General features: G+C 35.3%; 1 protein-coding gene across 6 annotated transcripts in view; it reads right to left on the bottom strand.

Moving 5' to 3' along the window:
- ATP2C1 (ATPase secretory pathway Ca2+ transporting 1) overlaps positions 1-14,449 on the bottom strand; it is a 167,435-nt gene that overhangs the window by 12,392 nt on the left and 140,594 nt on the right. For 4 of the 6 annotated variants that reach the window (XM_064378683.1, XM_064378686.1, XM_064378685.1 and 1 more), the window contains 8 exons: positions 9,939-9,989; positions 8,832-8,998; positions 6,782-6,850; positions 6,074-6,190; positions 5,148-5,295; positions 4,510-4,605; positions 4,127-4,268; positions 2,447-2,571 (listed from right to left, as the gene is read on the bottom strand). In XM_064378683.1, coding sequence (XP_064234753.1) covers positions 2,447-2,571; positions 4,127-4,268; positions 4,510-4,605; positions 5,148-5,295; positions 6,074-6,190; positions 6,782-6,850; positions 8,832-8,998; positions 9,939-9,989 — 915 coding nt within the window. The remainder of the gene's footprint in view (positions 1-2,446; positions 2,572-4,126; positions 4,269-4,509; positions 4,606-5,147; positions 5,296-6,073; positions 6,191-6,781; positions 6,851-8,831; positions 8,999-9,938; positions 9,990-14,449) is intronic. The other 2 variants (XM_064378684.1, XM_064378687.1) reach the window with 1 other exon arrangement.

Raw genomic sequence — 14,449 nt, 5'->3', positions numbered from 1 at the left:
ATTTCAAAAAGACTACCAATGTAAAAGACATACCCTATACACGGGTATGACAGGTAAATAATGTGTCTTATTCTTGTGAGGGCAGTTACTCCTATATAAATAAAGCCTGTATCCTGAAAGGGGAGGTTCTTTGGGTTGCATGGTTTCACTTTTGTTTCATCTCTGGGTCATGCAATGTCCAGCACAAATGTGACAGAACATGTTCAGCCTTGTTCTGTGTGGCCAGTTTTGATCATTTCAGAATGGCCTACCTAATCAGTGAATTACTTTAAGTTATTTTCTTTTCTTCCCTGATGTTTAGCCATTATGGGACCAAATAACTTCATAGGGTAGTCTAATAGGGAAAAACATCAAATAAGGTAGTATTGCTCGGGACTCTAGCAAGTCCTAGGATTAGGAAATGGGGTAAATATTTAAAATTTAAATACCAGCACATTTCAATCATCCATGTCAACTTGGATTAATGTATTATGGAAAACTGCAATCTGGATCAGTACTGTACTTCAGTTTCTTTTTAAATCATACAGATTCTGAGTTCTCCAGCATCCATATGGATAGTTTTAACTTCAGTTATCTTCAGCATCCATATGAATAATTTTAATGCTAATAGTCCCCCCACTGGGATGTCATTAACTTAAGAAATCATTTTTATTTGTATAGTTCAAAAAACAATGTATAGGCACATTTATTTCATTCAAGTCATAATCTGAACCTAAAATGCAAAGCAAAAGATTAACGTGCATTTAATATGTATTTCAAGTCTTTGTAACAGAGAAGAAAAATCATTACAAAATTTAGGTATGAGGCATCAAGTGACTAATGATAGAGTTGATTAGACAAGGTTTCCATGTTCCATCTAATGACATGGAACAATGTACATGTGACAATTTAGCCTTAAAGGGTTAAGTAGAATAAACTGTAGGCAGCCCCTTACACTCAACTGTCTCAGTATCAAGGACTCAAAGAATAGGTATTTTCCCCGTCAATGACAATATTGCAGTGCTAACACTTGCAGTTTAATATTGGATAAAAGCTAAGGAGTGGTTTATCCTGACAGATTATAAAATACAAAATGTATTAGCTTCAATAAGGATTAAACCTGTAAGAATTGGGACCCATTTCTGTTTATAGATAGAAATATTCAACAGAAGAATAAATTTCTAATTTTAAATTTCTGGCCCACATTCTCAAAACAAATGACCTATATACCTCATCAAGCTTTTATGAAAACTGATGGCTATTACACACAAAATCCATCTATTTCCCTAGCATGTCCAATGAAACAAAAAAAAAGGTACAGAACACATGATGGAAGTAGAAGGGACAGACTCAGATTTGTGCTAAAATCTAGGCCAAAGAACCTTCCGATGCACACAGAGTAAGGCCAGCAAAAAATCTTCCACATATACTCTGGTTCATATACCATCTGTTTGGGTTTGGGGACTTTTTGTTCTTTAAGTACAGTAGCCTATGCTTCCTAAGAAATATGATTAGAAACATACATAACAGTAAAAATAATAAAATACAATTACTTAGCTGAGGTATTTGGATTTATATTTAGAGAATGACAAAATGATATTTGACAATGTATATAGTTATATTTAACTCAAAAAGGAAGACATGTTAATATTATTATAAACTTCAACCCAATCAGTCTTAAATGTTTTTGACTCTATGACTAAGTGTTAATTACAGACACTGTTACCCTAGAATGCCACTTGATAGCCCTGCATTAATTCTGCTATACCAAAGACATACCTTTTTAAAAAAAAAAATAAAAGCAACCATTTACACTTACTAAGAAAAACAAAAAATTTACTTCAAATTGTAGTATAGGCTTTTCAATCACAAAAACAAAGAAAAGAACAGTGATCTGACAGTGGTCACATCCTGTGCAAAAAAACTTGATACAAAAATGGTAGCACATGGTATCTGAGACAGGAAAAAGGAAATACAGTAGCTGAAATATGGCACTCCTGGGAATTAACTTCTAAACCAAATAGAATGCCTCTGAAATGATTAAATTTATTTGTGTATTAGTAAGAAAGCCCCACCACCATAAATAGTACAATATTTAAAAATAAAAAAAAATATATCTATCTAAGATAGATAGTGTATTTATACTGTTAGACGTCTTTAAGTGCAGAAGGTGGTTCAGGTTTTGACTTTTTTATAATTAAATAACTGACCGTATGCTTTATAAAGTTTCACTCAATCACAAAAGCCAATTTAAATCAAGGAATATGATATCAAAGTTGCATAATTTCATTTGGGACTGCCAGCAGGTTAAAGTCTCAAATCAAGTCTTTAACATTAATGTTCATTTTTAGTCAACGAATAGTTAAAAAGTTCTCAAATCTTCATATCCTCTTGAACTTGCCCTTCTAAATGATCCTCAGACTGCCATTCCTAGTTTGCAAATAAAATAATGCAATATGCATCATACTTCAAGAAAAGATGATGATGTCGAACTAACATGCTTCTGGATCTTTTCCCTGCTCCTTTCAACCTTCTTTATAATTTCTGCCACTATGCACACTGATGAGGTGAGACCCAAAAGAAACAACAGATCTGCAAGAGAAAATAAGTTGGGTTTTACATTTCTTCAAAATTTACAATTGCAAAGCTTAATATCTTACATTTTTCAAGCATTTTACCACAGCTTTTTTTTTTTTTTTTTTTTTTAAAGAGTCTTGCTCTGTTGCCCAGGATGGAGTGCAGTGGTGTGATCTCAGCTCACCGCAACCTCTGTCTCCCGGGTTTAAGCGATTCTCATGCCTGAGCCTCCCGAGTGGCTGGGATTACAGGCATAAACCACCATCCCTAGCTAATTTTTGTATTTTTAGTAGAGATAGAGGTTCACCATTTTGGACAGGCTGGTCTCAAACTCCTGACCTCAAGTGATCTGCCTGCCTGTGCCTCACAAAGCACTGGGATGACAAACGTGAGCCATGGTGCCTGGCCACCACAGCTTTTAAATACATTATTTCACAACTATTCCATAAGGCAGGCACAATCACTCTCAGTTAAAAATAAAAAAAGCAAACTCAAAGGTATTAAATGATTTATCCAAAGTCATATCACTGGGAAAGGCAGCAGCCAAAATTAGAACTCAAGTCCTCTGACTATTTTCCCTGAAACCTTATGTGGCTTGCCTTTAACAGTAACGCCAAAAAAAGGAGTTTTTTCATTTCATAGATCACACAGTCCTTTAAAAAAGTACTGTCTCAGCAGTAGTAGCCAATTTCAATGAAAATGCCTATGTGAAGTTTAAAAATTTGACATTAATATGTTCTATTTCAAAGCACAGAAGACTCTTTACAATAGTATCCACTCAATTCTTATTTACTGCTTAAAAAATTGCAGATGTTTCCTTAAACTGTCATTTTTTAAAAAAGGGGAAGCAATGTGAATACGGAATTAAAATACTGAAATTCAACTAGTTCAATTTTAAGGTAAATTTTAACTTATAGAAAACAGTGCAGGGACACTGTAAAACTCATTTTCATAAATACTTAAGAACTCAAGGACAGAATTACTGTCAAATACATTATTCCTCATAATTACATAGGAAAACTAATTTTTAAATGCACTGTATTAAACATTTAATAAATGATAATGTAAGAATAATGTGTAATTTCCACATAGTCTTTATAAAACATTCTGCTATTCAGGTCAGACTGACATTTTGTGATACTAGACTGTACAAACAAGAAACAATAATGAAATTATTAGTTTAACTACTGAAAATTCTAACTTTAAAAAAGAGACCAACTTGGTTTTCAGGGAGATTAAGTCCAGTTTTTTTCTTCATACAAGATGGCATAGTACCTTAAAAAGTTATAAACCATAATTACTCTATACCAGGTTTTGATTTGCTATGTTTCAGAATCACAAAATATGATTTTTATAATAATTGATAATCTATAAAAAAGCAAAAACCAAAACCTTGGAGTTAGGAGAGTAACTCCCCTAAGCTTCCCCAAATGAAAAAATAGACTCCTTTTTCAAATCAAGAGAGTCACTTTTCTTATTTTTCTATTTTAAAAGAATTTTAAAATTAGAACACATTAGAAAATATGATTTTTCTAAAATAGATAAATGAGAAAGATAACGTTTTCTTTACCCAGTATGCTTAGGCTCTCAGTCTGAAAAACCTTCTGAAGTGGAGGAAAGTAAATAACTAGTAATTGTCCCATGATGGATCCAAGAACTGCATAGCAAAACATTTTATTACTGCAGAGTCCAATCTCAAACACAGACTTGGTCTGTTGGCAGAACAGAGAGTTCAATTATTACTCCTTGGTCACAGAAATAACTTCTTTATTATTACATTCACTTCCAATTTTTAATAAGCAGTATCACTTTAATCACTGAATTCTAGGCTGTGTCTGGGGCTGTAATCCGTGGCTACAAAATTAAGCAAAGCTAAAAACCCATAATTTTTGCCTACTTATTAGAAAGTACTCTACTCAAGTGAGGCAATCAACTAAGAGTACCTAAACATACCTGGGATCTGGAACTTAGTGCATTGAACATGTCAAAAAACACAAAGCATGTGAAGGTCATTGTTGTGTCTCGAGGTGTAATCACATTGTCTCGCAGCTGTTAAGAGGTAATAACAAAATTACTTTTCAGTGGCTGAATTTAATGGACAAATAGGATGGCTTTTTAAAACATACAAACATTTCCTTTCCATTAGGAAGAAACAGGTTTAGCATAACATATGAAACATAAAAGCTACCTAAATTTTCTATAAATCACCTAGTGAAAAGTTGTAATCTACATAATAAAAAGGAAAAAAAATCTTCTCATTAACTATATATTAGATATTAAAATACTGTTATTATTTAAAAATAAAGTGGCTATATGATATACTCAGATTTTCTAACTTCTCTCTAAATTTTCATGTATTTTTATTATACCTGATACTTCTCTGCAGATTTAATTATTCTAATACATGAATGAATTAATTTTATTTATCCATAAAGATAGAAATCAAACTCTTATAAAATGTTTGTATCATATTCTTCACTAAAAGAGCTCCCTTAATGTCCCAGACTTCTAAGTAACACATCAAAATAACTAAGAATCCTATCATATATATAGAATTCATGTTAATATAGCAGCTTGTCCAGTGAATATACCTCACGCCAGAAGACAAACAAAGTCCCACAAACAATGATTATTGATGAAACAAGTATTTTAAGTATCAAGTTTTTAGTTAAAATGCTGTCTTTCCAGTTGCGAGGAGGTTTACGAATGACATCTTTATCCACTGGTTCTACTCCAAGGCTTAAAAACAAACAGAAAAATAAATTACTTTCAAGTTTTAAGGTTTGGATTTGTTACTTCCACAACCTCACTAACCTCAAGGATCCAGCAAACTAAATGCTTTCTTATGGAAACAAAATGTTGAATCATAAAGAAAACCTTGGCTATGATGATGCAAAAATAACCACTGATTTTGTCACTTTCCTCTGCAACTCATTTGTTTGGCACAGTTTGATAGGGGATAGATAATCAACTTTCAAAAAACTATCTAACTCATTTACGTCTAAGTTTACTTATTTCAAATATGATGTGAAATACATGACCTACTAACCGAATTTTGAAATATCTTTCACATAAAGAGGTTTTGACTAGGATGATTTGTTGGAGTGGCCAAATGACATCTATCACTCAACTACCGCATTATTATTAAATTTTTTTAAAAAGTTAAGACTCAGGTCCTAATACTTTTCCAAAGTCTCTAAAACTGACAGCAAAACCTAGATAATAATACTGAACTCAGAAATTTCTCTATTATATCCAATTCTTAGAAATAAAAAGCTTACTTCCTGAAGACAGAGATAGCACCTATTCCTGATCAATTCTCAACCTTAGGCTAGGCATCCAACTGTGGAAAGTCTCAGATCTATGCTGCATGCATACTCAAAAAGAATAAATGATATACACAAATCACACAATTTATAACAAAAATGTTAAAACATTTGCTGCAAAATTTTCCAACACTGTCCATAAATCAAGTTTTAAAACTTAATTACCAGGGTATCTGATAAAAAATTCATACCTCTGAGCTGGGGGGCCATCCATAATAATATTGATCCACAAAATCTGCATGGCATTGAGAGGATTAGGAAAGTTCATTAATGTAGCCAATGAGATTAAAGTTAATGCTGCTATGCTCCTGTTGAAAGAGAGAGTCATGTAAAAATATCAGCATAGTAAATCTGTCGATTCTACGATACCACTTTTTAGCATTTAAAAACCTCTTGTTACTACTATGCTTTTAAAGTAACTCTATTGCAAGTAACTCATTCTTCATTCAGGTGGACATTTTAAATCTAAAGAGTATTTTAACAATGGATTTTCAAGATGTTTAGACAACAGCAACAAATAAAGAATTTTTATATCTGCATGATAGTTTCAACAATATTTTATAACTGTTTTTTGACTACACAATATCCTTCTACTTTTGAAAAAAGATGCCAAGAGGAAACGATGAGATATGACTCATCCCTGACTTCATGAGCTATTAAATAAATCACAAAAGTGTATATATTTTGATGATGATACAGACATCTAATTGTAACATTTAGAACCTATTTATCATGCCATTTTAAATTTCAGAATACAATAGATTTTCCTTTTGGAAAACTGACATATGACCAATGCTCAGAAATACAAGGCAGAGAAATTCCTAGGCATTCTGCTAAAGTTTCACTTTTCATATAATTTATCTAGAAGACCCATGGCGACAAATTTCTTGCAAACTTACGTGCTCAGCTGGAATCTAACAAAATTTTTAATGTTATTATAAATCCCTTTACCCTCTTCAATTGCAGACCTGAAATTTAAAAAAGATGAAGTGAGAAAATATTATCATATAAAAATATATCTGTACTGAAACACTGTGGAGCTAACTTTGAAAATAAATTTCCGGCCAGACACTGTGGCTTGTGCCTGTAATTCCAGCGTTGGGAGGCCAAGGCAGGCAGATCACCTGAGGTCAGGAGTTCGAGACCAGCCTGGCCAACATGGCAAAACCTGTCTCTACTAAAAATACAAAAAGCAGCCATGTGTGGTGGCGCATGCCTGTAATTCCAGCTACTAGGGAGGCTGAAGCAAGAGAATTGCTTGAACCTGGGAGGCGGAGGTTGTGGTGAGCCGGTATCACACCACTGCACTCCATCCTGGGCAACATAGTGAGACTCTGTCTCAAAATAAATAAATAAATAAAATTTCCAACTAATACAACACAAGTATCAATATGGAAATATTTATCTTAACAAATATTTATTTTAAAGTCAAGCCTAAGTTCTACCTGAACTAATTTGTCACAGTATTAAAATTCTTATTCTGAAGAAGATATTTCAACATTAAAATCACATGTTGTCTCTCCACACAAGAAAATATCCTTCATATTCATAATAAATAAAATGATTATCTTTTTTTTTTTTTTTGGAGACAGGGTCTTGCTCTGCTGCCCAGGCTGGAGTGCAATGGCACAATCTTGGCTTACTACAGCCTTAACCTTCCAGGCTTCCACAATCCTCCCACCTCAGACTCCAGAGTAGTTGAGACCACAGGCGCACATCACCATTCCTAGCTATTTTTTTTTTTATTGTTTGTATAGATGGGTTTTGACACGTTGCCGAGGCCTGTCTTGAACACCTGGGCTCAAGGGCTCAAGTGATTCACCCACCTTTGCCTCCCAAAGTGTTGGCATTGCAGACTTGAGCTACCATGCCCAGCCATGATTATCTTCTTTACCTTCCTCTAAGCTCATTTTTCTTAGAGATACAAGATGTAGAGCAAAGGTTTAAAATAATGCATGTTAGGAATCAAGTGGCAATGAGATATATAAGTTAAAGAATTTAAGCTATGTGTTGCTCCTACACATCAAGTAGATCACATGTTGCAGAGGAATTAAATAAAGAACATGGTTTACAAGGATTCATATAAATTGTCTCATTCATTTAGCTGAATCTAGGAAGATCTGTGTTTTTCTGATCAAGTTCCCATTATGTTCTAAGATTTCTATATAATTCTAATAATGGAAAGAAAAAACTCATATCCTTGCAAAAGCTTGGTAAATACTCTGAGTCCTGAGATCCCAAATGTTTCCCTGTAGGCCAAAATGGAGTAATAAAGCAGCCTGGAACATATAATTAGAATTTATCACTAAACTCAGGTCATATAACAGGTAGCTACCAAAAAAAAATTAATGGGATTCACATGATCCCCACTGGAACACTGTGAAACTGACACTACCATGTATTCACTGGAGTCTTAAATCAATTGGAAACTGTGGATGAAACAAATAAGCTATTTAAATTTAACAAACTGTAACACTAAATGAGAGCAACATGAATAATTACTGATAGAAAAAAAAACAGGTATGGATGTAAACTTCATAATTTTCAATATTTATTAAAAGGCCATAATGCATATTTCTAACTACCTGAATTTAACTAAAATATGCTAAACTAAAATATGCTAAACATATGCATACACCTAACTGAAATAAAGGTCACTGCTATACCATCACATTAGGGCCCAGAAAAAGATGACATGTGGCTGGCACCTTGGCAAATATTTCTTAAATGATGGTCCTGCCATTAACTATGCCTGTTCCAGCCACACAAATCATTTTCTTCAGAACTACACAATAGACCATAAAATAGGATAATTAACCTAGAAATATGGTTTAGTTTACCTAATGTTTAAATACTGCTAATTCTTTTCCAGTTGAATTCTCTGGGGATGGGGGACAGGACAAGATAGAGGAAAATTATCTGATAAGCATTTACTGAAACAAAACTTACATTATGGTTTGAAAATCATCATCCACTAGGATCATGTCTGCTGCTTCTTTGCAAACATCTGTACCAGTCTGGCCCATTGCGACTCCAATGTCTGCAGCCTTCAGAGCAACTGCATCATTTACTCCATCTCCTGTCATGGCTACAACAGAACCGTTCTTCTGTAGAGACTAGAATGGGGCAGAAGACAGGGGAGAAGAAGGAATTCTGATAAAAATGTGGTTTCCATACAAAGGGATAAACAAATCCTCCCAAAATTTTTTCAATTAATTAAGATTAGAAATAATACAGACCACCCACTTTTCAATAAACTTCAACAAATGGAGATCTCAATAAGATAAAGCTTAGAAAAAGTTGCTACTAATATTCCTATCTGTGAGAACTGTATCTCTAAAGTCTGTACTTCAAACAACTATACGGTGATTCTCAACCAAGGGCATTTTGCCTCCCAAGGGACATATGACTATATTTGGAGACATTTTTGATTGTCATGATTTGGGGGATGTCACTGGCATCTAGCGACAACGGGCCAGAAATGCTGCTGAACATTCTATAACACACGGGGCGGGCCTTCACAGCAAAGAATTATCCAGTCCAAAATGTCCATAGTGCCAAGGTTGAGAAACTCTGAACTACACAATGGCTAGCTATCATGATTAAAAACTTAAGTCCATTAACTACTGGATATTGTATCAGTCGCTTTATATATATTTCACTAATTAATATAAATAATCATAGCCTTTTAAGTATTGTTCACACTATCATTAACAGTATTTTTCTTGCTATATTTATTTAGTTTCTAACTAATTGCTGCTATTCACACTGGGATGATTTGGCTACAGGCCCCAGTCAGAACATTCTTTTATATTGTCTGTTTAAAGAAGGCTGTGTTTGCAGATACTGCATTCAAGTTTTCTTCTACATCTTCTTATACCAACTAAATTCTCTATTAGTGTTTCTATGTCAAGCTCTTACAAAAAAAAAAAAAAAAACTGTTTTGCTTCACAGTACTTCTGACCTTGATGCTCTACTCCTTGTAATGCAAACATAAAGGTAAAGTAGGAGCATTTTGTATACAGAACTAAAACAATCTGATTCTTAAACACTCACCTTAATAATTTTCATCTTGTGCCTTGGGCTAGCTCTATAAAATACCGCAACCTGTTAAAATACAAGATACACTAAAAATCTTCAATATTATGATTTCTACAGAATAACCCATGCATTTATAACTAATGATGAAAGACTGATCCATTTAAGCTGTATTTAATTTGCCACTGAGATCAAGCTTAAGCAATATGCTATGTTTGTTAAGACATTCATTTAACATGGTCATTTCAATCTTTACCAAAGGTACCACAGGAAATACAGAATCTAAACAAGTCTTCCACTTTATAACATTATGTGTAAACTCTGAAGAGAAAACTGCCTTATTCTTGAAATGTTCCAGAGACAGAAAAAGGAAGAACTCTCTTGCATCCGTTTCCTACTACACTCGCATAAAACTAAAATAGCCTTTTCCCTTTGTTCTGTCTTCAGAAGTGATAAAAAAACAGCTGCTTCTCAGTGTCTGTAGAGCATTTTTTACAGTGTCAAGTGTCTGCTCATTCTTTTACTCAGGTTAACTCGTTAGCCTCTCTTTCACTGTACCTCTAAATTGCTTATAAGATTTTTTTCTCTCCAAAATACATATTTAATCCTTTTTTCTGACCCCATCTCCCCTGAAATCCTTTCATTGTGTCCCAACAAATCTCCTGTATTTCTGATTCTTTTTCATTTTGCTCTAACCTAGTGTTTTCACAAAATACTGCCATCCATATAACCTCCTCAAATAGTACCACTGGGGGAGCCTAGAAGTGGAGCACGGTATCCTCTATTCGCCCTTCATGAAACCAGTTTTGAATGTCAGATGAGACTACACTTGTCACTAACTGCGGCATTCACTGCTCCAGAGTTCACTACCCCTCATTTCACAATGATTTTAACTTCTGCCTCATTGTCATGTCACTCTCTCCAACAATATTTACAAGTTACGGTGATTTCAATACACGTAATACAGCATTCTTTTCCCTCCTCTCCTAGAGGATTAGTTCATATTAGTTTTCTTTCCTTTTATCTCCAATCTATCCCCTTTCTTCAGCCTCCTTCTCAGCCAACCACTTTGCTTCCTACTTTGGAGCAATCAGATTCAGAAGAGAATTTCCACAATTCCTCCCACCCGGTATCTATATCCAGGCACTACTCTTCTCTGGTTTTACTACAGATGAACTGAATATGCGTCTACTGCAGGTCAAATATTCTACCTTCTTACCGATTGAGATCATTACTCCAGAAATTCTCCTCCCTCCTGTGCTAAAATGTTTTCCTCACTGCTACATCTTTACCATCAGTATACAAGCCTGTTGTCCCTTCCATATCAAAAAGAAAAACTTCTCTTCCTTTCCCATTTCAGTTGCTACCCTTTCCCCTTTTTTTTCATTTTTTTTTAAATGGAAGAAAAAACAAGTTTGTATACTGATGGTAAAATGCAGCAGCAAGGAAAAAATTTTGATACAGGAACAGGGAGGATTTGATATAGGAACAGGGAGGATTTTTGGAGAACTCCTCAGAAAGTTGCCTGTACTTGCTGTCTCCCATTCTCTCTGAATCCATCCCAATCATGTTATCACAATTACACTGAAAACACGATTCATGACTATCAAAGACCCTCACCACCACCACCACATTGCTAATGCCTACAGTCATTTCTCATCAGACTTAACCTCTCAGCAGCACCCTAGCATTTTACTAGGTTGATTACTCCCTCCTGAAACATCATCTTCCCTTGGCTTCCACCACCATGGATTTTTATCTTAAGCCCAGATATCTCTTCTGAAATCCAGACCACCAAAACTAATTCCCATCCCTACTCCACATTTCCTCTTAGATGTCTCAATCTTGCCCCTTCCTTCCTATCCTCTGCTAATGAAAAGTACATATTTGCAGTTACTCAGACTCCACATTTTGGGAACCATCCTTAATTCCTCCTTTTTTCTTATGTGCCAACAAGGAGTCTGACAGTGAATCTTATTGACTCCACTCACAAATATATCCAGAATTCAACCACCTTACTCCAAAACCACTGCCAATGCTCTGGGCCAATACCTCCAAACTGATTTTCTTATTTATGTTCTAGTTTCCTGCAGTCAATCTGCAACATAGTAGCCAGAGTGGCAGTATTAAAACAGAAGATCACCTGACTCTTCTGCTCAAAACCCTCAAATGATTACCCAACTCTCTCAGAACAAATGCCAAAGTCCTTTTTATTATCTACCATATCCCTCATGAAGTGCACACCTCACTGTATTCCTATCATTAATCTTTTCCTGACTCAACTACACTGGCCTTCTCATTGTTTCTTATACATGCCAGACCCACTCACTTCCAGTCTCTGCCCTTGTCTGGAATGCTCTTTCCTCAGATATAACATGGGTCCCCCTCTGTCAAATAGTACCTTCTCTCAGTAAGGCCTTCCCTAGTCATACTACCTAAAAATTTCAATCTCCTTCTCTAATCATTCAAATTTTGACATTTTTCTGGGGGAAGGGTGCTCTTAAGCACTTATTTAACATAACATATATTCATTTATCTTCTAAGACTCATGAAGGCAGAGATTTTTGTCCTATACCTCCAGTGCTCTATAAAGACAAGTAAAATGAAGGAACAAATGAGTAAATCTCAGTACTACCATAAAGGCTGTTCCCTGGTTCTCTCCTTCCAGTAAAAGTCTAAATAAAAAAAGTTATTATTTTCTTAAAAGACTCAGTTGGACTGTAATATCACATTACCGATTACCCTTAGGCCATCTAAATACCATGAATCATGTAATTCATATTTAGAGAATATCCTTTCTTTCAAAAAAGTTCAAAAATCCATTCAGAAACTCTTCGTTGTGTCTTAAAAAAAAAAAAAAAAAAAAAACTGGGTTACACATATATCCAAAATATACTGGTAACTTTCTACGTGAAAATTCTAATTACTGCAGAAATTAATCAAGTGGCACCAAAGCACTGAAATATAACAAGTGTTTAGCAAAAACTGCAAAATATGTTAGTGAATGAAAGGTCTTGATTGAATTGTCCATGTACTTGGTGTGTTGAACGAAGAACTGAATAAAACACACAAAGGACAAAGCAACGAAAGCACAGACTTATGAAGCAAAAGTACACTCCACAAAGTAGGAGTGGGCTCAAGCGAGCGGCTCAAGAGCCCCATCTACAATGTTCTTTAGAGTTTTTTGTTCATTTGTTTTTGAGTTGGTGTCTCACCCTATCCCCCGGGCTGGAGTGCAATGGCGCAATCTCGACTCACTGTAACTTCTGCCTCCCGGATTCAAGGGGTTTGAACAATTCTCTCCCTCAGTCTCCTGAGTTGCTGGGATTACAGGCACCTGCCACCACGCCTGGCTAATTTCTGTATTTTTATTAGAGATGGGGTTTCATCGTCTTGGCCAGGCTGGTCTTTAACTCCTGACCTCATAATCCACTTGCCTCAGCCTACCAAAATGCTGGGATTACAGGCCTAAGCCACCGCAACAGCCTAGGATTTTTATTAAGTTAGAAGAATTTGATAACACCCCTAGGTTCCCTTTAGAGGCCTCCAATTGGTTGCACCCTATGAAGGATGAGCACGTGATCAATCAGAGGCTGAAGTGGAGACTGGGCCCGCAGCCAATCAGAGGTTGAGGTGGAGACTTCTGATTTTTGTTACCACGGAGTGAGGATGTGGCTTATATGCTGCCTAATCTTGCCTAGAACTGGCTGCACTTACTGTTTCTTTGCTTAAGCCTTAACCCTTGATTACCCTAATTCCCTATTCTGCCTCATCTTTCCTGTGAGACATGATCCCCATAAATCTTTATGGGAGGCAGAGGCACTGAGGATCAATTTTCTGTAGCTGCTTCTTGTTGGTTGTGGTGTCGTCCCTGCCTAGTGAGGATCTAGGCTGTCCCAGGGTTAGGTGGGTAGCCGTGGGTTGCAGTGAGCCTTGTACTTGGTTGTAAAAGGTGCAGCTGGCTTGATCGAGTTGTGACAGTTGGGTACTTTGGCCTGATTCTACATTTGAAGGAAGAGATAAAAATCATAAAAGAGAGCAGAACAAGACCACATATTTTCAGAAGCAATCTACGAGGGGTACTTTTCTCTTCTCATGAATCCTCCTTTTCAGTGTCACATTTGTGGTCAGCACTTACAGTTCTTTGATGGAGATTAATAGACAAGATGTACTAGGGAAAGGAAATTACAAAAAAAAAAAAAGAAAGGAAAATATTAAAGGAGAGGTTAATGGAAAAGATGTGTCTTGCATTAGAATAATCTGCCATAGATCCTCAAATCTTCTAGGACAGATTAAAGAAAACTAATGCACTGAAGAAAAAATAAGTGATTGAAATAAAGATTTACAACCTACTAAAAATTAGACAATACACAAATTGGGATAATAATATGAGGAATTAGTTAATAGAGTCGTTAGAAATATAAATGAAGGTAACACTGTAAAAATCAGAAAAAGAAGAATGAAAAGGACAATCACTTCTATAAATGGATCAATGGAAAATGTAGGACACACTAGAAGTCATAAATGGA

The sequence above is a fragment of the Aotus nancymaae genome, unplaced genomic scaffold (assembly GCF_030222135.1).
Source record: "Aotus nancymaae isolate 86718 unplaced genomic scaffold, 86718_ANA_hifiasm-v0.15.2.pri h1tg000019l, whole genome shotgun sequence".
In the NCBI taxonomy this organism is placed as follows: domain Eukaryota; kingdom Metazoa; phylum Chordata; class Mammalia; order Primates; family Aotidae; genus Aotus; species Aotus nancymaae.
Note: the sequence above shows the minus strand (reverse complement) of the source record. Positions and strands in the feature narration are given on the sequence as shown.